The sequence below is a fragment of the Microcaecilia unicolor genome, chromosome 10 (assembly GCF_901765095.1).
Source record: "Microcaecilia unicolor chromosome 10, aMicUni1.1, whole genome shotgun sequence".
Classification (NCBI taxonomy): Eukaryota; Metazoa; Chordata; class Amphibia; order Gymnophiona; family Siphonopidae; genus Microcaecilia; species Microcaecilia unicolor.
Genome location: NC_044040.1, coordinates 81,784,016 through 81,804,319, shown reverse-complemented (window position 1 = coordinate 81,804,319; position 20,304 = coordinate 81,784,016). Strand labels below are relative to the sequence as shown.

At 42.5% G+C, this 20,304-nt stretch overlaps 1 protein-coding gene across 2 annotated transcripts in view; it reads right to left on the bottom strand.

The window, feature by feature from the left end:
- SRGAP1 (SLIT-ROBO Rho GTPase activating protein 1) overlaps positions 1-20,304 on the bottom strand; it is a 469,248-nt gene that overhangs the window by 116,729 nt on the left and 332,215 nt on the right. Inside the window, exons 11-12 of one of the 2 annotated variants that reach the window (XM_030216376.1) lie at positions 17,379-17,406; positions 507-606 (exon numbers count right to left, since the gene is read on the bottom strand). In XM_030216376.1, the coding sequence (XP_030072236.1) occupies positions 507-606; positions 17,379-17,406 (128 nt within the window). The remainder of the gene's footprint in view (positions 1-506; positions 607-17,378; positions 17,407-20,304) is intronic. The other variant, XM_030216377.1, reaches the window with a different exon arrangement.

Here is a 20,304-nt window from a genome sequence, read left to right as displayed (position 1 = left end):
TCCTCCCTTACTACACAGATAAAATTGGGTCATTTAACTTGATAAACAACTAAAGTTTATCTGAATAAGAAGGGGCCAGCATTGCGGAGGGACATATACCTAGTGTCAATAAATGGAAAAGTTAGGCATTTAAAATTAGGCTTGCTAAATAGGCCTAATTTTAAACAAATAGTTGCTGATACAGGTATTGAACATATACATTCAATGACCCTAAAGAAAGTTAAGCACGGGTGCTTAACTTTATATAGTAACTGGCCCAGCTAAATACCAGGCCCCAAATTACCATATGCCAAACTGATAGCATCCAATATATGGAGTCCTAGGGGAATTTAATCTAAAGACTGAACTTCTACCTTTCCCTCTGAGTTAAGGAAGTATTATATTGATCAATTGGAAAAAGAGCTCCAGGAAAGACTGGAAAATAATGAACTGCCTGAGTTTACATAAAACCTGCACCATATATAGCAAGACATAAGATCAGATGACCAGAGGCTTGATGGCAGTACCTTGATGAATGATTCCAAATCCCCATTAAACTTAGCATTATATTGTGATCGGGGTCTGGGCTTCTTGTGTTTCTGGGGTTTAGGGGGAACATTTGGAGGCCTAGGGAAGGGAATATAATTACTGAGCATGAATCTATGCATGTACCATAAGGTCATGGCAGAAAAAAATAAAGATAATCATACAAAGTAACATACGTAATATGATACATACATTTTCACTGCAGCTGAAAAACAAACATTCTATTCAAAATGAAAGCCTAAGGGGGTAATATTCAGCCCACAAGAGTCAGTGGTTTTTAAGCCGATGAAAAACACAGGATGAACTGAAACCAGATATTCATTGCAGGGCCATGTCCGGGCTCCAGCACTGATCCGATTACAGTGGCCAGCCAGAGGTTAACCATGTACTGGCCTATATTCAGACTGGTGCACAGTTAGCTTAGCAGATAAAGACAGCTTTATCCATTTAGTTAGTAATCTGAATATTGCCGCTAAAAGCTTGAGTACTGGCTCCACCCATGGACCACCCCAGCACTATCCAGATAGTGCAGGGATGGTTAGTGCTGATATTCACTGGCACTGTCCAGTTAAGAGCCGCTGAATATTAGTAACTAAGCAGGCACAAGTGATTTAATGGGACAGGAGGCTTTCTTGCTCGGTTAAATCACTTTGAATATTGACCCCTAAATTTATAATTCATCTTTTCTGTGGGTATTTTAATAATCATTCCATGCACAAAATCCGAAGATTTCTTTTCTATGACAGTATGGATAATTCTAGTTTATTGTCTTCCTTAAAAAAAAACACAAACAGTAAGTCTCTGCAACATGAAGTACTGTAATACATTCAGTCAAAAAAATACAGAATGAGTGGGCAAAATGTTCTTGCAATACAAGTTAAGCAGTTTTATAAAATGAGAAGTAGAAGCAACATTTCAACAATATAGATAATGCATATATTTAAAAAAAAAAAAAAATTATTTTCTGATCCTGAAATTCGGACCACAGTATTATTTGTCCAGATTGGTTGGAAGTGAGTGCCCAGCCTAAGAAAGAAAGGAAGGAAGACTGCAGATTAAGATGGCTGCCCCCGTCAATCACTCCAGGAAAAATCAACGAATGGATTACTTTTGCATGTTTTACAACAGGAATGAACCTCACTCTGATGCCAGAGAATGACAGATATGATCACACTCTCAATTTACTGCTAGGGCTATTATTAACACTTGTACTATGCCAAAGAAAATTTCCTTATGGAGTTCATAAGATTTAATACATACAAGTAACATAACAAGCACGTCATACCCATTTTCAAGTATGGGAGTCTACTTACTAAGGAGTGGTAAGATTTTGCTGTTATCACACAATTATTCCTACAATTAACACATGGTAACTGCAAAATCTCTGCATTCATCATTGTGGACAGTCCCAGAATTCAGGAACAAATGCAACACAAATAGAACAGAGAAAAAGTAGCTGAAGTGACTCCTGAAATGTGGAGAGTGATGAGAAAATAAATGGGATGTGCTAAAACACGTGATCCACTGAATGAAAAAGTACGAAAAGTGGGGTTACAATTACAAATAACATAGATAAAGTCTACAAAAGTTTGGAGGGGTAAATTTCAATTTTGAAATTTTTGTGCACTATAGTGTCAATATTCTATTCAAAGTATATATATCCCATTAATATCAATACTGAATCTAATCAGGTTACATAAATTCAAAGACATACTTGTAAAATCAAGAAAATCTTAACAGAATTATTCATTCAAGTACTTTTTGAAAAGATAAGTTTTCAATCCTTTACAGAACTGCAGATAACCAAATGTCCAAATTTGTACAGGTAAAGAACTCCACAATTTACTAGCTTGGAAAATAAAAGATCCATCATGAAATTTCTTATGCTAGACTTTTTTAACACATGGAAATCTCAACTGTAAAGTTGAATAAAAATGAGAATTCACTCTGAAAACTAGATAAGCTATCAACTGTACGAGAAGAGAGGAACAGTTCCCCTGTAATATGTTAAATAAAATGCAAGCCATCTAGCCAATGTAAGCTTCTTAACAATGGTGTCAACATGATCATAACGAGAGCAGCCATAGATCATTTTGGCTGCAGTATTTTGTAATAATTACAGCCTTTTAGTTAATCTTAAACTTAATCCTACATATAAAACACTACAATAGTCCAACTGAGGTAGCACAACAACTTGAACCAGCATGCGAAAGTGCCCACCAAATAAAAAGAGATCTTACTGCTCTCAGTTGTTGTAATTTAAAAAAATGACTTATCTGCAGAATCATTGTCAATTTAGTATCTAAAATAATACCTAATACCCTAGAGGATTTTTCAAACCGTAACTGTTCTCCTAAAGCAATAGTCACACTACAAGAGACCAAAGTAGTATCATTACAAAAATACAACAATTTAGTCATGCCTGCATTTAATTTTAAAAGATGCTGACTAGCCCAAGATTGAATCATGACTATACAATCAGAGATAGTAGTCTGTAATCTTAAGAAATCTGATGTAACTGGAATTAGAACAAATATATCATCAGCATATAAGCAACCACAGTAACCTGATGTCTCCAAAACTGAGCCCAGTGAGCTCATAGATACATTGAGACAGTGGAGAGTCTTATGAAACACCAAAGTCTGATCTCCTGGTAAATGAAAAGATATTCTTCTTCTTGACACAATAAGTTCTATTTCTTAGGAAACCTTCTATAAACAGTAACAGATAATGCAAATTCACTCAGTGAAACCAAAAATAATAATGATTCTGTACTATTCATTGACCTTAAACCAAACTGAAAACAGTGTAAACAATGAGAAGACTCCAAATATGATGTAACTTGCATTGCAACTATTGACTCCATATAGAATGGGACTATGCAATTTTTTTTTTACAACTTTGATGTTTTTCATGTTCTACAGCCTAAAAACTGCAGTACCTAAAGTGGGGTATGTGAGTTCTGGGGTTAATTACCTTTTTACTGATAAAGATTTCTCATTTTCTAAAGATGTAATTAGCCCATACCTGAGGCTGAAAGTTTGAAGAATTAGCTAGTTGATATCCCTCTATATTGTGGTATAAATAAGTGGCATAACCCACTTTTGGTACCTTTTCACTCAGTAGGTCACATCTTTTCTGTGTTCATGGAGGCAAATCCTAGAGAAGGACTGTGATTGGCTGCTAAGGGTATATTGGGAATGCAGTAGCAGCTTTTCTTCCTTTGAAGTTGTCTTTTTTTTGTGGAGTCTGTGGTTATATGGTCCCCTCTGATAACCTAGTGTCTGACCCCTCTACTTACCATAAGAAATATACCATTTGGACAAGTGAGGCAATAGGATTTCTGCCTCCTTACACCCACACCAAACTACAATGGACCAGCCACCCCCAAGATATGGGGTGGCAGACAAGACAGAGGCTATGTTCCTTCCAAGAAGAAAGTCTTTATTCCTTACCAATTTAAATAATAACAAAGCAATCAGGCAATAACAAATAGCAATTTGTTATGAGAGGGAGAGAGAGACCACCGCTGTAAAGATTTACTCACTGTTGATCATCTCAGCCTCTGTCTAAATACAATACAACAGTGACTTATATACTTTTTTGTACAATGGATTGGGCGTCAATTCCCTCCAAAATTCTGCAGCTTGCAACTTCAGCTTGTCTTACTGCATTGTTTACATAGAATGGAACACACTATCTGAATGTTATGGAACACAGCATCTTATGTCCAAGGTTTCTTTTACAGGAGATTGTCGCCGTCATTTTTGCCACAGGAATTTCTCCAAGACCCAGGTCTCATCATTGTTTTTGTCTAGTAACCTCAACACATCTTCGCTTTCAAACTGTGTATACATTCTTAGTGTCCTTGTGATGTAGAGTCAGTGGCACCAACTCTGTCAGGGAGGGGAAGAGCGCTCCTTGCTGTAGATCAGCATGACCTCGAATTCACAGCTTTCAGCAGAAAGCACAGAAAGATGCAGCTCTTAGGCATTTTAAGTTTGAGCCTGTAGCTATGCAGTTCATGGGTCATAACTGACCTGATGCAAGAGCGTGGTCTCCTCAGTTATATACTATAGCAAAAAAGTAAAAATAAGAAAGGAGACAACTCCAAGGGGAGGACGGTGAGAATATAAGGCCTGCTGTCGTCGACAAATACCTGCCACAGGTAAGTATCTTCATTTTCTCCAAGGACAAGCAGGCCTATTTATTCTCACAAGTGGGGAAACCCTAGCATCCTGGACCACCACCACCAACAAACATTGGTCAACTGGGCCTTGCAACAGCGAGGACATAACTCAGATTAATCTGAAATTATATTCAAACTGAGTGAGAGTGCAGCCTAGAACAGAACAGATTGGGCCTAGGGGGTTGGAGTTGGATTCTAGACCCCAAACAGATTCTGCAACACTATCTGCTCGAACCGTCTGTTGTGTTGGGTATCTTGCTCCAAACAAAAATGAGATGTGAATGTGTGGACTGAAGACCACGTTGTGGCCTTGCAAATTTCTTCAATAGAGGCTGACCGCAAGTGGGCTACTGACGCAGCCATGACTCCGACATTATGAGCTGTGACATGACCCTCTAGGGTCAGCCCAACCTGGGCATAAGTGAAGGAAATGCAATCTTCCAGCCAATTAGAGACGGTGCATTTCCCGATGGCAACCCCCATCCTATTGGAATCAAAAGAATGAAAAAGCTGGATGTACTATCTGTGGGGCCTGGTCCGCTCCATGTATTAGGCCAATGCTCTCTTGAAATTCAAGGTGTGAAAGGCGCTCTCACCAGGATGGGCATGAGGTTGTGGAAAGAATGTTGGCAAAACAATTGACTGGTTCAGATGGAACTCAGACACCACCTTTGAAAGGAACTTAGGGTGTGTGCGGAGGACTACTCTGTTGTGATGGAACTTAGTATAAGTGAGGGAAAGGGAAATGGGACTTGATATACCACCTTTCTGTGGTTGTTGCAACTACATTCAAAGCAGTTTACATAGTATATACAGGGGCAATGGAGGGTTAAGTGACTTGCCCAGAGTCAGAAGAAGTTGCACTGGGAATCGAACCCAGTTCCCCAGGATCAAAGTCCACAACACTAGCCACAAGGCTACTCCTCTACACCTGCATCCACTACTAAGCTCACTGACTCTACGAGCTGAAGTAACATCCACCAAGAAAATGACCTTCCAGGTCAAGTACCTCAGATGGTAGGAGACCAGTGGTTGAAAGGAGCTTTCATCAGCTAGGTGAGAATGACGTTGAGGTCCCACTACACTGGTGAAGGTTTGCCAGGAGGCTTTGACTCCAAATGAGGACTTCCTGGAGAACATCGTGGAGAAGGACAGTCACAGCCTCCCTAGTAGGAGACATGTAGTCCAGGACCTCAAGCTCCTTGGCCCTGCGCTTGTCATCCACTTCCAAATGAAATGGAATGGCTGCAGCCATTTCCTTGACAAAAGAAGGGAATGAAAGGCTCTCTGGAGGAGACTTTCTCCTTTCAGGTGGAGGGGACAGTTCAGAGGGAATTTCATAAGACTCATCTGAGGAAAAGTACCTTGGATCCTGCTCTAAATCCCATGAGCATTCCTCCTTAGTGTCAGACAATACCTCCTGGTGGATATGTCGAGACCAAACCTGCCTCGACGTGGAGGAGCCATGTCCATGAGAATAGTGTCGAGAAACTCCTGCCATGACTTTGGCAAAGCTTCCTCCACCGAAGTCGAGGGAGTGTCAGCTTGGATGGCAGTCAACAGCGAAGCCACATGCAGCATTGGTGCTAGCGGCAGCACCACAGGCTGAGGGCCAAGCAGGGCTGCAACGGGACACAGAGTAGGTGTAAGCACCCCCAGTGCCAATGCACACCATTGCAAAAGGCCATCCAGCAGCTCAGGGAGCAAAGCCCGGATGCACTCATTGAGGGTCGACACCGAGAAAAATCTGGTGTCAGTTCAGGTGCAGGTTACAGAGCTGCCAGGGTGGATGCGGGAGCTGGGTCTTGGCTGCTGGGATATCGATGCATTGGCACCTTCTGTATGGATAGGGGGCTGTCCTCCTGGTGCCGACGCTTCTCTGGTTCCAAATCCTTCGACACATAAGCACTGCCACGCTGGGAAAAGACCAAAGGTCCATCAAGCCCAGCACTCTGTCTCCGACAGCGGCCAATCCAGGCCCCAAGAACCAGGCAAAAACCCAAAATTTAATAACGATCAATGGACTTTTCCTTCAGGAATCTGTCCAGACCCCCTTTAAACTCAGCAAGGCCAGCTGCCGTCACTACCTTCTCCGACACCCTGGAGCTCCAGGCACCATGCATCAAAGGTGACTGATGCCGATGCTTCTTGGCCATTCGCCTAAATCTGGTCATCGAGGCTCCTCAGTACTGATGAAGAGGATGTCATATCCACACATCGCCTCAAGGTCTAAAAACAGCCAGATGTTGATGGAAAAAGAAAGGAAAATTAAAACTGGGCAAAAAAACCTAAGAAATAAAGGAAAGAGACAAAAAAAGGGGGTTCAACAAATGGGTACACAAAAAAGGACAAAAAAAATCACCAAAAAGCACAAAAAAAGAAGCTCCTTTGACCAAGTGGAGATGGTAAAAAAACAAATCCTCTCCACACCAAAGTAGAAAAAGAACTGAGGAGACTGTACTCTCTCAGCGGGTGGGAAGGCACTTGCGCATGTGCAGTGGAGTGTGTCTCCACAAAGCTCTACCTGTACTAATCATAAGTCCCGGACTGGGTGACGTAGGCCAGCGACTTGTGAGAATAAATAGGCCATCTTGTGTTCGGAGAAAAGGCTTTACCTGCCATCATCTACTATGTTACCATATATTTAAAGGCAACAAGAAGTGTTTAAGTGGAAAGTGAGAGATTGATTTTAGATAGAAAGAAAACTGTGATAGCAAGGAAGACAGCTGAAGCTGTGGCCCAAGAAGTCCAAGCAAAGGTAGGGCATCACAAAAGATTTCTGTGGAAACAAAATGGCTGCTATGAGACCTCGGTACACAGGTCATCAGCTCAAAACAGCTCAAATGCTCAGAGAAACGGGAAGGACTATTGCTAGAGGGGTGGCTGCAGCACTGAAGTTACATGATATTGCTAGAAAGCAATGATTCTGAGTCAGTTGCAATTTATATTAAAGTCAAACAAAATCCTGAAAAATCATCAATATTCTTAGTTAATAAAATAGCAAAAATAATAATTTGTTTGACCACAAATTACATCCAAGGATAATTTACAAAATAAAAATCCTCTAGCAACACTCCATGCAGCTTTAAAAACCATTAAAAAAATTAAAAAAAGGACAAGGGGAAAGGAAAGGAAGTTGAATTATCTAGCTATGCCACTGTGCTAGGAAACTGGTCTCTTTCATAAACGTCTTTAAACTACGTTGATTTGCATTAAGAAAGAAGCCCAAAACAGACACCAGCAAATCGAACAGTGAAACAGGTGGTGTTGAAAACAAACAAATGTGAAAACCCAACTATCACTTTTAAATGACAAAAAGTCTTTGGAATAATAATCAATACATTTTTATGCTATGTCATATGTTTTCTGCAAAACACAAGGCACCATCACAGGGATTTGCCACAGTGGGACCTACAAAACATTTTAAGAATCTAATTTCTTTCAAAACCTAATTAAGAAATACCACATAAAGTATAAGGCAAAACCTATCAAAATGAGACAAAATACTTGCCAAAGTCCAAAACCTGTGCTAGTCAAAGAGAGCTGTTCTCAATTATTATACACTGTGTTGAATGATATGCTAAGCACAAATGATCCCTCTTGAAATATAGTGTATGGCGATGGAACTGAATTTACTTTGTGAAGATTATTGATGTTTTGAATCATTCCCTTGAAGAAGCCTATTCAAGTGAAAACAGCCATATTGGCAGTCCAAATTAAGACACTTACCAAGTTGTCTTTGGGGATACATTACATAGCATTTGAAATGCAGGTAGATTTTAAAAGATATAAGAGGAAAATAATATTTTGAAAGTCCCACCGGGCTAGAGTATTGTGATGATGCCATCTGTGAAGTTTTCAGACACCATGACACATCAAAAAAAGGTATTAACTACTTTCTTGGCTTTCGTACTAGCCATTTATATTCTTCCACATGCATTTAACAAGACATGTTTGAAATGTCCATATGTGAATCCCAGAAGCCTAAGAAATAAGATGGGAGAGTTAGAATATATTGCACTAAATGAAAAATTAGATATAATAGGCATCTATGAGACTTGGAGAAAGGAGGATAACCAGTGAGACACTGTCATACCAGGGTACAAATTATATCGTAGTGAAAGGGTGGATCGAATTGGTGGAGGGGTAGCATTGTATGTTAAGGAGGGCCTTGAATCAAATAGATTGAAAATTCTGCAGGAAACAAAACACATCTTGGAATCCCTATGGATTGAAATTTCATGTGTAAAGGGGAAAAGGAGAGTGATAGGAGTGTACTACTGTCTGCCTGGCCAGGATGAACAGATGCATGCAGAAATGTTAAAGAAAATTAGGGAGGTTAAAAACTGGGCAACACAATAATAATGGGTGATTTCAATTACCCCGATATTGGCTGGGTAAATGTAACATCAGGGCATGCTAGGGAGGTAAAATTCCTTGACAAAATCAAGGACTGCTTTATGGAGAACTGGTACAGGAGAAAACAGGAGGAGGAAAAATTCTAGGCCTACTCCTTAGTGGAGCGCATGATCTGGTGCAGGAGGTAATGGTGCTGGGGCTGCTTGATAACAAGGATCATAATACGATCAGATTTGATATTGGCTTTGGAGCAAGTACACACAGGAAATCCAATATCTTAGCATTTAACTTTTTTTTTTGTTACATTTGTACCCCGCGCTTTCCCACTCATGGCAGGCTCAATGCGGCTTACATGGGGCAATGGAGGGTTAAGTGACTTGCCCAGAGTCACAAGGAGCTGCCTGTGCCTGAAGTGGGAATTGAACTCAGTTCCTCAATTCCCCAGGACCAAAGTCCACCACCCTAACCACTAGGCCACTCCTGATAAAATGAGAAGAACGGTGGAAAAAAAACTTAGAGGAGCAGCTGCAAAGGTCAAAAATTTACATCAGGCGTGGAAGCTGTTCAAAAATATCATCCTGGAAGCCCAGGCCAAATATATTCCCTGTATTGAAAAAGGAGGCAGGAAGACCAAATGACAGTCAGTTTGGTTAAAAAGTGAGGTGAAGGAAGCTATTTGAGCTAAAAAAAAAAAAATCTTTTAGAAAATGGAATAAGGATCTGACTGAAATTAAGAAGAAACAGCATAAGGAATGACAAGTCAAATGCAAAGTGCTGATAAGGAAGGAAAAGAGAGACTTTGAAAAAAAGATTGCATTGGAGGCAAAAACATATAGCAAAATGGTAGAGACTATTATAAAGAAAAAAATTATAGAGCATATTCAAAAGCATAGACTAATGAGACAAACCAATATGGATTTAGTGAATGGAAATCTTGCCTTACAAATCTACTACATTTCATTGAAGGGGTAAACAAACATGTGAATAAAGGTAAGCCGGTTGGATGCTGTAGATCTGGATTTTCAAAAGGCATCTGACAAAGTACCTCAAGAAAGACTCCAGAGGAAATTGAAGAGTCACAGGATAGGAGGTAGTATTGTATTGTGGATTAAAAACTGGTTAAAAGATAGAAAACAGAGAGTAGGGTTACATGGTCAGTATTCTTAATGGAGAAGGGTAGATAGTGGGGGTTCCCCAGGAGTCTGTGCTGGGACCATTGCTTTTTAACGTATTTATAAATGATCTAGAGATGGGAGTAACTAGTGAGGTAATTACATTTGTTAACGACACAAAGTTATTCAAAGTTATTAAATCGCAAAATATTTGTGAAAAATTACAAGAGTACGTTACGAGACTGGGAGATGGCATTTAACGTGAGCAAGTGCAGAGTGATGCATATGGGAAAGAGGAACCCGAACTATAGGTATGTAATGTAAGGTTCCACATTAGGAGTCACTGACCAGGAAAGGGATCTAGGCGTCATCGTTGATGATACGTTGAAACCCTATGCTCAGTGTGCTGCGGCTGAGGAAGCAAACAGAATATTAGGTATTATTAGGAAAGGAATGGAAAACAAAAATGAGGATGTTATAATGCCTTTGCATCGCTTCATTGTGCGACCATACCTCGAATATTGTGTGCGAGTTTGGTCACCATATGTCAAAAAGATATAGTGGAATTAGAAAATATACAGGGGATGGAATGACTTACTACTACTACTTATTTCTATAGTGTTACTAGATGTATGCAGTGCTGTACACTGGCTACAACTCTGAGGATCTATTGTCCTCTATGCTCTTTGCAGTCTTCAGACAAATTGATGCTGGACATGCCTTCTTTCCATCATATACGAATAACTTGAAGAGTATGGATCTACAATGCTTTATGTGGAAGGGGCTGAACTATGGAATTCACTTCCTCTCAGCGTTTCTTGAAAATACAGCCATTTTTAAAGTTGGATATGTGGAAATGATTTGTTAAAATATAGTGCTATACTTCATGAGGAGAAAATCATTTTCTTTCTAAATTTAGGGTCTGGAAAATTAAACAAGTAGCTGGAGACACTGAAGTCAATTTTCAAATGGTTTAAGGATCTAATTTTGAAAGTTTCGGAGTAGTTACTAACCTACACTAAGGGAATTACGCACGATATGTCTCTTAATAAATATTAAATGGCAAAATCATGTGTTATTTTGCCATACATAGAAATTGTTTCTAATACAGTAGCCAATGAGGTAAGAAGTGCCTTTTGATTGTCCATATACTTAAGACTATAGTGGAGAAAAAAACCTCAGCGTTAAACAAGCTTAAAGCAAAGCAACACAACACAGGAAAAAAAACCTCAGCGTTAAACGAGCTTAAAGCAAAGCAACACAACACAGGAAAAAAAAACTCCACTATTTCACAATAATTTGACAAAACTATAATCCAGGCAGTGAAGTTCAAACCAACAGTGACTCTCTGTAAAGCTGTAATATCAGAACATTCAAAGCAAACTATTTATTTATAGCATTTATACCCTACATTATCTCAAACAAGTTCGGGTTCAATGCGGCTTACATCAAACTTTAAAGCAAAGCACAATAAGCATTAAACAAAAGAAAGAAAATAAGAAGTGTAACATCATTGCAGCAGAATGACTCATTTAAAACAAACTAGCTAAGAGAATTACAATGGTCAACCGTGGCAAGGAATTCACTAGCATTAACTCTACCCCTGGTTGTACAGAGGGTTCTTTTACTTTCCAAAACATTTAACTGCTATGCGCACCTTCCAATTAAGTGAAAGAGTTAACTTGTAATGATCAGACCATGGAGGAGACCACACTGGATATGCGATGAAAAAGTTAGTAGTGTCAGTAACTCTATATCCTAGAAGATCTAACTCAGTGGTTAATGTAGCAGGTTGCGAACCTGAGAAACTGGGTTCAATTCCCACTGCTGTCTGATGGTTGGCAGTAGTTTGAGATCTTGGGGAACCAGGTTCAATTCCCTCTGCAGCTCTTTGTGACCCTGGGAAAGTCACTTAACCCTCCACTGAGCCAAGCACAACATTAGTACAATATACTACTTAGATTGTGAGCCCACTAGGGACAGATCCAGTACCTGTAAAATGAAACCGCCGGTCCCCCCGACGATCCCATCCCCCCAGCCGGGCCCCCCCAGTGAGTGATGGGGGTGGGCTGGAGGTCCAGCGGTCCTCCAGCCCACCCCAACTCCCCCCCCCCCAGCGTTCTCTGAAGAAATCCATGGTGGTCGAGCGAAAAAAGAACCCCCTCCCGGCCCACCTACCTTTTAGTTGTAGGAGGGCGGTAGCCTGCCTAACTCCTCTTCCTTGGTTGACAATGCACAAAATGGCGGCGCCCAGCCCTGCCCAGTGCATCGTGGGATGCGCTGGGTGGGGCTACAGACCATATAAGGGAATTGCTCCCTTATATGGTCTGTAGGCCCGCCCAGCGCATCCCAGGACCTCCACCCCCCCGTCGCTCGCTGGGAGGAGGGGGGGTTGACTGGCAGCCACTGGACCACCAGGGAGTCATTTTCTGGGGGTTTGGGGGGCTGGAGACCCACCAGATCTCCAGCCCTCCCTGAACCTGGGGGGAGGGGTAGTCCGGAGGGGGGCGGAGGGTCCACCGGACCTCCAGCCCCCTGTTGGGCAGGTTTGCTTTGGGGGGGAACGGGGGCCTGCCAGCATGCAACTGCATGCTGGACAGGGCTCACCATTCCTCCTCAATGATCTGCAAACCCTAACGCCAGCTTGGAGCTGGCGTAGGGTTTGCCGCAGCCAGCGACCCAAATTTTGGCGCGCAGGCCACTGATCATTTGCGATGAATGCGCTGAGCCCTGTTTAGCATGCATTAGAATGCTACTTGCGCAAAGAGCCCTCGAGCGCGTTGTTTCACGCGCTTGAGTGGTCTAATCATGGGGCGGTAGCAAATGCCAGTGCTATTATGGCGCTAACAGCCTCTAGCCCCGGCGTTTGCTTTTGATCGTCTATGTTTGGGGGAGGGGTCTATGTTTGTGCAGCGCTGCGTATGCCTTGTAGCGCTATAGAAATGCTAAATAGTAGTAGTAGTGATCATGAGGGTTTGAGTGACATAAGAATGAGAGCAAAGCTAACCTTGAATAGATAGGGAAAGGGAAATGGGACTTGATATACCGCCGTTCTGAGGTTTTTTTGCAACTACATTCAAAGAGGTTTACATATATTCAGGTACTTATTTTGTAGCAGGGGCAATGGAGGGTTAAGTGACTTGCCCAGAGTCACAAGGAGCTGCAGTGGGAATCGAACTCAGTTCCCCATGATCAAAGTCCACTGCACTAACCAGTAGGCTACTCCTCCACCAAACTAAGTGTGGGTTATACTGACTTTTTTATTGCTGTGATATAGTATTTTTTTATCTGAACCATATATGAACTGACAGGGTGAAAACAGTATTAGTCAGTCACTCTTATGTGAGAATTATGTATTCCAGTGTGTATGAATCGTAGAATCAGTGGTAACTCATAAGGTAAAATTAATATTCATACCTGATAATTTTCTTTCCATTAATCATAGCTGATCAATCCATACACTGGTGGGTTGTGTCCATCTACCAGCAGGTGGAGATAGAGAGCAATCCTTTTGCCTCCCTATATGTGGTCATGTGCTGTCGGAAACTCCTCAGTATGTCGATATCCGCAGGACTCAGCACTTAGAGAATTACACCCACAAAGGGACACTCTGCCCAGCTCACCACCGCCGAAACGGGGGAGGGGAATTAACCCAGCTCATCCCTACACAAGTGGGGGAGGGGAATCTGTCCAGCTCATCCCCGCGGAGCGGGGGAGGGACACCACACCTGCCAATGCGGGGGGATCTGGCTTATCCTGCAACCGCAACCACGGGAGGAGCTGACTGACCCTACCACTGCCGAAGCGGGAGGGGTACAAAGCTGCCCTACAGCCGCACGAAGCGGGAGGGAGCGCCGGCAGAATTTAGGTCTCAATCCAGCCCCGTAAAACAGAGGGGAGAGGAATGCAGCAGCTCACTGTAACACAAAATCGTCTCAACTCCTGAAGAATCCAATTGAAAAAACTTGAACACGAAGTCCTCCTGAACAGGAACTGAAGACTAAACTTGAACCTGAAATGCAACCAGAATATAAACAGTACAGATATCTGGGCGGGGCTATGGATTGATCAGCTATGATTAATGGAAAGAAAATTATCAGGTATGATACATAATTTTACCTTCCATATCATCATGCTGATCAATCCATAGACTGGTGGGATGTACCGAAGCAGTACTCACCCAGGGCGGGACAAAGAAATCCCTCCGCCCGAGCAGCCACAGTCAAGCGGTAATGCCGGGAGAAGGTATGAGCCGATGCCCAAGTTGCCGCCTTGCAAATCTCTTCCAAGGAGACGGACCCGGCCTCTGCCATCGAGGCCGCCTGAGCTCTAGTGGAGTGAGCCTTCAGCCGGATAGGCGGCACCTTCCCCGCGGCCACATAAGCCGCTGCAATGGCTTCCTTGACCCATCTTGCCACTGTAGGCTTAGCAGCCTGCAGACCCTTACGAGGACCTGCAAACAGGACAAACAGATGATACGACTTCCGGAAATCATTGGTCACGTCCAAGTATCTGATGATGACTCGTCTCACATCTAGATATTGAGAGCAGAGTACTCCTCTGGGTAGTCCTCCCTACGAAAGGATGGGAGACAGAGCTGCTGATTCACATGGAAGCGAGAAACAATCTTGGGCAGGAAGGAAGGCACTGTGCGAATAGACACTCCTGCCTCAGTGAACTGCAGAAAGGGCTCTCGACATGATAGCGCCTGGAGCTCGGAACTCTTCTGGCTGAAGTGATAGCCACCAAAAAGACTGCTTTCAAACGTCAGGTCTTTCAGAGATGCCCTCGACAAGGGTTCAAAAGGCGGCTTCCTGCAAGGCTCTTAGCACCAGATTGAGATTCCACGCAGGTACCACTAGTGCAGATGAGGGCGCAGGTGATTAACTCCCTTGAGAAAGCACACCACATCTGGCTGCGAAGCCAGGGAAGCACCCTTCAGGCAGCCCCTGAAGCAAGCCAGAGCCGCTACCTGGACTTTAAGGGAACTGAGCGACAGGCCTTTCTCCAGACCTTCTTGCAGGAACGCCAACACTGAAGAAATTGGAGCAGTGAAGGGAGAAAGTGAGCCTGCCTCACACCACGATGCAAAGGTACGCCAAACCCTGGCGTAAGCAGTAGAAGTAGAGCGCTTCCTCGCTCTCAGCATAGTGGCGATGACCTTGTCTGAGAAGCCTTTCTTCCTCAGACGTTGCCGCTCAATAGCCAGGCCGTAAGACCAAAGTGGGAGGGATCTTCCATCACCACGGGACCCTGATGCAACAGGCCCTGCTCCGCTGGCAGTCGCAGAGGTCTGTCCACTGAGAGCCTGATCAAGTCCGCATACCAGGGACGTCTGGGCCAGTCCGGACCCACCAGGATTACCCGGCCCGGATGCTTTGCCACCCGGTCTAGCACCCTGCCCAACATGGGCCAGGGCGGGAACACATATAGAAGCTCCTGTGTCGGCCACTATTGGAGAAGAGCATTACCACCTCCTGAGATAGAGAACATACTGAGGAGTTTCCGGCAGCACATGACCACATATAGGGAGGCAAAAGGATTGCTCTCTATCTCCACCTGCTGGTAGATGGACACAACCCACCAGTCTATGGATTGATCAGCATGATGATATGGAATTCATCATTATCATGTAGGGGCTTTAGCTCACTCGTGCTAACACTGTCACCGTGCAAAGGCAAAATCATTTCTCTGCATCACTGTATCTCAACTTAGCAAGCAGTTAGTACAGGACAAGGAGACCAATAACTACAAGAGGCTAGAGAAGTAGCAGTGATCATTGGTATACCCTAAGAGAAAGTACTGAAAGGAATAGACACATGCACTAATAATGAAAGAAAGTGCAGTAAAATAAATATATGCAATGTATAAATAAATGTCAAACAATAATAAAATTAAAATGAATTAAAAACCGACATGGCCATGTTTCGGCACATGCCTGCATTAGGGCTTAAAATTCTTAAGAAGACAATCTTATTAAAGCATCCAATGTAATATGCCACAGGAGCCAAACAGCAACTTATAAACCGACTGCAACTTAACCAACAGCGGGATATGCCAAAAAAGGTACAACATAATATCTTGCTCTATAGACAGGCTTGTTCCACAGCCTCTTCTAATATATGCAGCAACTTTGCTGTTTGGCTCCTGTGACTTGTTAATCCATTGGATGCTTTAGAATTTTAAGGTGGTATATTAAATTTGATTAATAAACATTAAACATGGCCACATTGGGTTTTAATTCATTTTGATATTATTGACATTTATTTATAGATTGTATACATTTATTTTACACTGTACTTTTGGACTTTCATTAACTCGCCACTATTGGCACATGTACCTACTCCTTTTGGTTCTGTCTTGTGTTTGCAACACCTTGCTTCTCTTGCCTAGTGCAACCCTATGATTTTCTACTCCAACAGATGTTATAGACACTGCAAATCAATCAGAGCCTTGCCAATGTCCACGAAATAGTTTAGCATTACACATTTTTAAACTCATTTCCATGCAGCTGGCTCTGACTTGTCTATGCTAGTGTTTCCAAACCAATGTGCCTTTAGGCCAGATTAGGTATTCCACAGAAAATTCACCACTGCTTGATTAAGTCCAAGCCAGCACTTGGTCTCTACTAGCAGCACCTCACAGCAAACAAAAGACATTAGCAGCGGCTCTTAAATATACAGGAGCTCCTTCCAGAGCATATGATCTTTATTTTCTCAATACAGTATGAGTGTAGGAATTTAACTGGCAACAAGTACAGCACTGAAAACCAGGCCCTGCTTTTCCCAATAAACACATTGCACATAGCATATTTTCCTCTTTTTCCTCTTGAGCCTCCTTTTTTGAGTCCTTCCAAACTCTGGTGGAGCTTCCAATATTTCTCTAGCTTTTATTTAGCTACACGAGTCCTCTCTCATTTCACCCTGCATGCTCCATAGAGGCTGGAGTGCTCTACAACATTTTTGAAAATGTTGAAGCCCTAGGCTTCAAAAGATTAGGAAAGATTGATCGATGCTGAAGCGCTATTTTAAGCAATGATGTTATGCTCATTACACAACAGCAAGAGTGACTGTTCCACTAGGTACCAAGCTCATCAGGCCAACACATTTACTATTAGTTTTGTTGCAAATGTGTTTACATAAAATACTTTAGTATTATTTTCAAAACAATAATGATATAAATGTCTTTCCCACCTTGTGGTCATGTATTCAGCTCTGTGACCTAGAATTAAAATCAGAGAAAAGGGTACGTATTTAGTGATGAAAGAAAAAAATGTTTATGTGACCTTGTCACTACATAAGCAATAATCTGTTCTCAGGTGGTTACATAATTTTAACTTAATTTAGCATTTATGTGTTACTTTTACATGGGGTTAACCAGTTCAAAGTGGATTATAATACAAAGCATTCAAAATATATCTCCAAACAAGTATCTAACCCTGGATATATATAAAATATGTAACAAGAAAATTCCAAAGTTAAAATCATATAATAAAATAAACTCATAATACTGTAGCAAAATTTATCAAGAAACTAAAATCCTAAAAACCCTACATCCATTAACAAAACATAATAATTTGTTTTTATTTACTGCATTTTTACCACCACATTTTCCCACCTGGAGTAGGTTCAATGTGGCTTAAAGGTTGCTTAGAGAAAGCTAGCTACACAAAAGGTTCAAAGCGGCTTACAGATTACTTAAGGAAGCCCAGGTTACATGTTAAAGGGCAGTGTGCTGTTATAAGATTTGTAGGAGACAGATGGTTTAAGGCCTTGTGTGGTAATGGGCTAGGTTCGGATTAGATAGATATCATGATTATGAGGTGCTAGTAGATTATTTGCTTGAACTACAAAAGATTGTCGAGAAAAGATGATCTAAAGAAGTGTGCTATCAGGTAAAGCCTGACATGTACTACTCATCCATGTAAAATCTATAACTGGGACTTGGAAATATTGATATCGCATTAAATAGAATTACTTGTCCTAAATTGCTCATCAGGATCCAAGATGCAGCTCCTTGCTGAGCTGTTGGCAGTGGCATATTTTAACTTTGGTAGCCGGAGCTGCAGCTTATCCTTTTTCTTTTTCCTTAATTTTGAGGAAGCACAAGGGCCACCAGTCAGGGCACTTTTCTCTGCCAACTGCTGAGCCTGGTGCGAGAACCACAGATTCAAATACAACTCACAGTAGAGAGAGGTGTTGTAGTCCAGTGGCAGGCCCATTGGGAATGGGAGGCCTGGGAGAAGCGGACCACTGGCCTGGGTCAGAGGTGACCTTGAGTCCCTCCACCTGCCCCCACAGCTATATGCAGCAAGTTCACCCCACTCTTTTGTGCATCACCTAGAGCATGAAGAATCACAGGCGAGTGGAGTGGGTGAGGGAATGACAGTATACAGTTCTGTGCCAGCAGAGATCATCAGAAGACAATCTGCAAGCTTAGAGGGGAATAACAATGCTTCAGGGGGAAGAACTGTCCCAGATATCTCCAGGTACCATCAGTGGTTTGGAGAGAGAAGTTGCTGTGAATGTTGCCAATTTATTTCCTGCAACATTTGTGAGTAAGCCACAAGTTATGTCATTAGATTCAATCTGAATAGCAATTTTGGATTTGGCAAAAATTATGCTTCCTGTGGTAAATTCTCTAACTTCCCAAGTTAAGGAAATAGAGTCTAAAATATCTCTACAAGAGACTAAAATATTAAAATGTAATATTTCAAAGAGGAAATTGGAGTCCTTAGAATCTTCAGTTTTACAGTGTCAAGAAACCCAAAAGACTGATCTTAGATGCCTCCATAAGAAGAGCTAAACTGCAAGCAGGGTTAACTTAAGCTTTATAAATTTTCCTTGGATTGAGAGAATCTCTCCTAAGGAGATGGTGGCAAAATATTTTTCTGAAATTCTTCAAATATCTCAGAATGATCTACCACCTATTCTTCAAGCTTATTATCTAACAGAGAAGCAGCAAGGAGGGATGTTGAAAGTGAAAAGAAATATTATAGTCGATTCATTGGCCTCATCTCTAGGTTCTGTGGCTAGCTTTGAATTCTCTCAACCAACAATGACAGTGACTTAACAATAGTTTGGATAGAGTCTGGGGATGCACTTTAGCATGCATTAGTTCCCTAGCGTGCGCCAAGCTTTAGTACAGGGGTTCTCAATCCAGTCCTCAGGACACACCTAGCCAGTCAGGTTTTAAGGATACCCACAATGAATATGCATGAGATAGATTTGCACAGAATGGAGATAGTGAATGAAAATCTCTCTCATGCATATTCCTTGTGTCTATCTTTAAAACCTGACTGGCTAGGTGTGTCCCGTGGACAGGGTTGAGAATCCCTGCTTTAGTATAAGGGCCATCCTAAGTTCAGGGCCGCCGAGAGGGAGGGCAAGGTGGGCAAAATTCTCCAGGCCCGGGCCTCCAAGGGGGGCCTAGCGCTGGGGTCTCTCCAGGGGTGTGCTGGTAAATTTTTAACAACAGGCTCTCTCTCCGGGCATAGCCGGCCCTGAAACTTTGTTTTTTTTTTTTGGGGGGGGGGGGGGGAAGGGGGAATACATGCCTCTCTCTCCCCTCCCTTGTGCGGGCACGCTAGGCATACCTTTGCCGAGCCCCACCAGCCAATAAATGGACTGCCACCATTCTCTGCTGCTTGTTTCTGGCTTTGAGCAGCATGATGGAACCTTCTTGTGCTTGCATGAAAAGTCCCAGCCTGATGCTCAGAGTCAGAAACAGGGAGCAGCAGCAGTCTGTTTACTTGGCTAGTGGGGCCAGCTTCACTGCCAGCAAAGTAAAAGAGAATTCAGGATGGGGCCCAAGCCCACATTTTGGGAGTCAGTTGTTAAAGTAGCCATGGGGAGGCCTACTTTAACAACCGGCTCCCAAAATTCTTAAAAACTTAACAAACGGCTCTCGGGAGCCTGTGAGAGCCCGTTCCAGCACACCACTGGGTTTCTCTCTCCTGACGGGACCTGGGTGATCACGTCCCGACAGGAGAGCAGGAGAGAAAAAAAACTCCAGCGCCAGGCCCCTCTTGCATTGCCTACCAAGCGGCTGCTGGGCCTTCAGGCCACGCATGCTCAGTTTTGAAACCAAGCATGCACAACCTGAGAGAAAAGCAGTCGC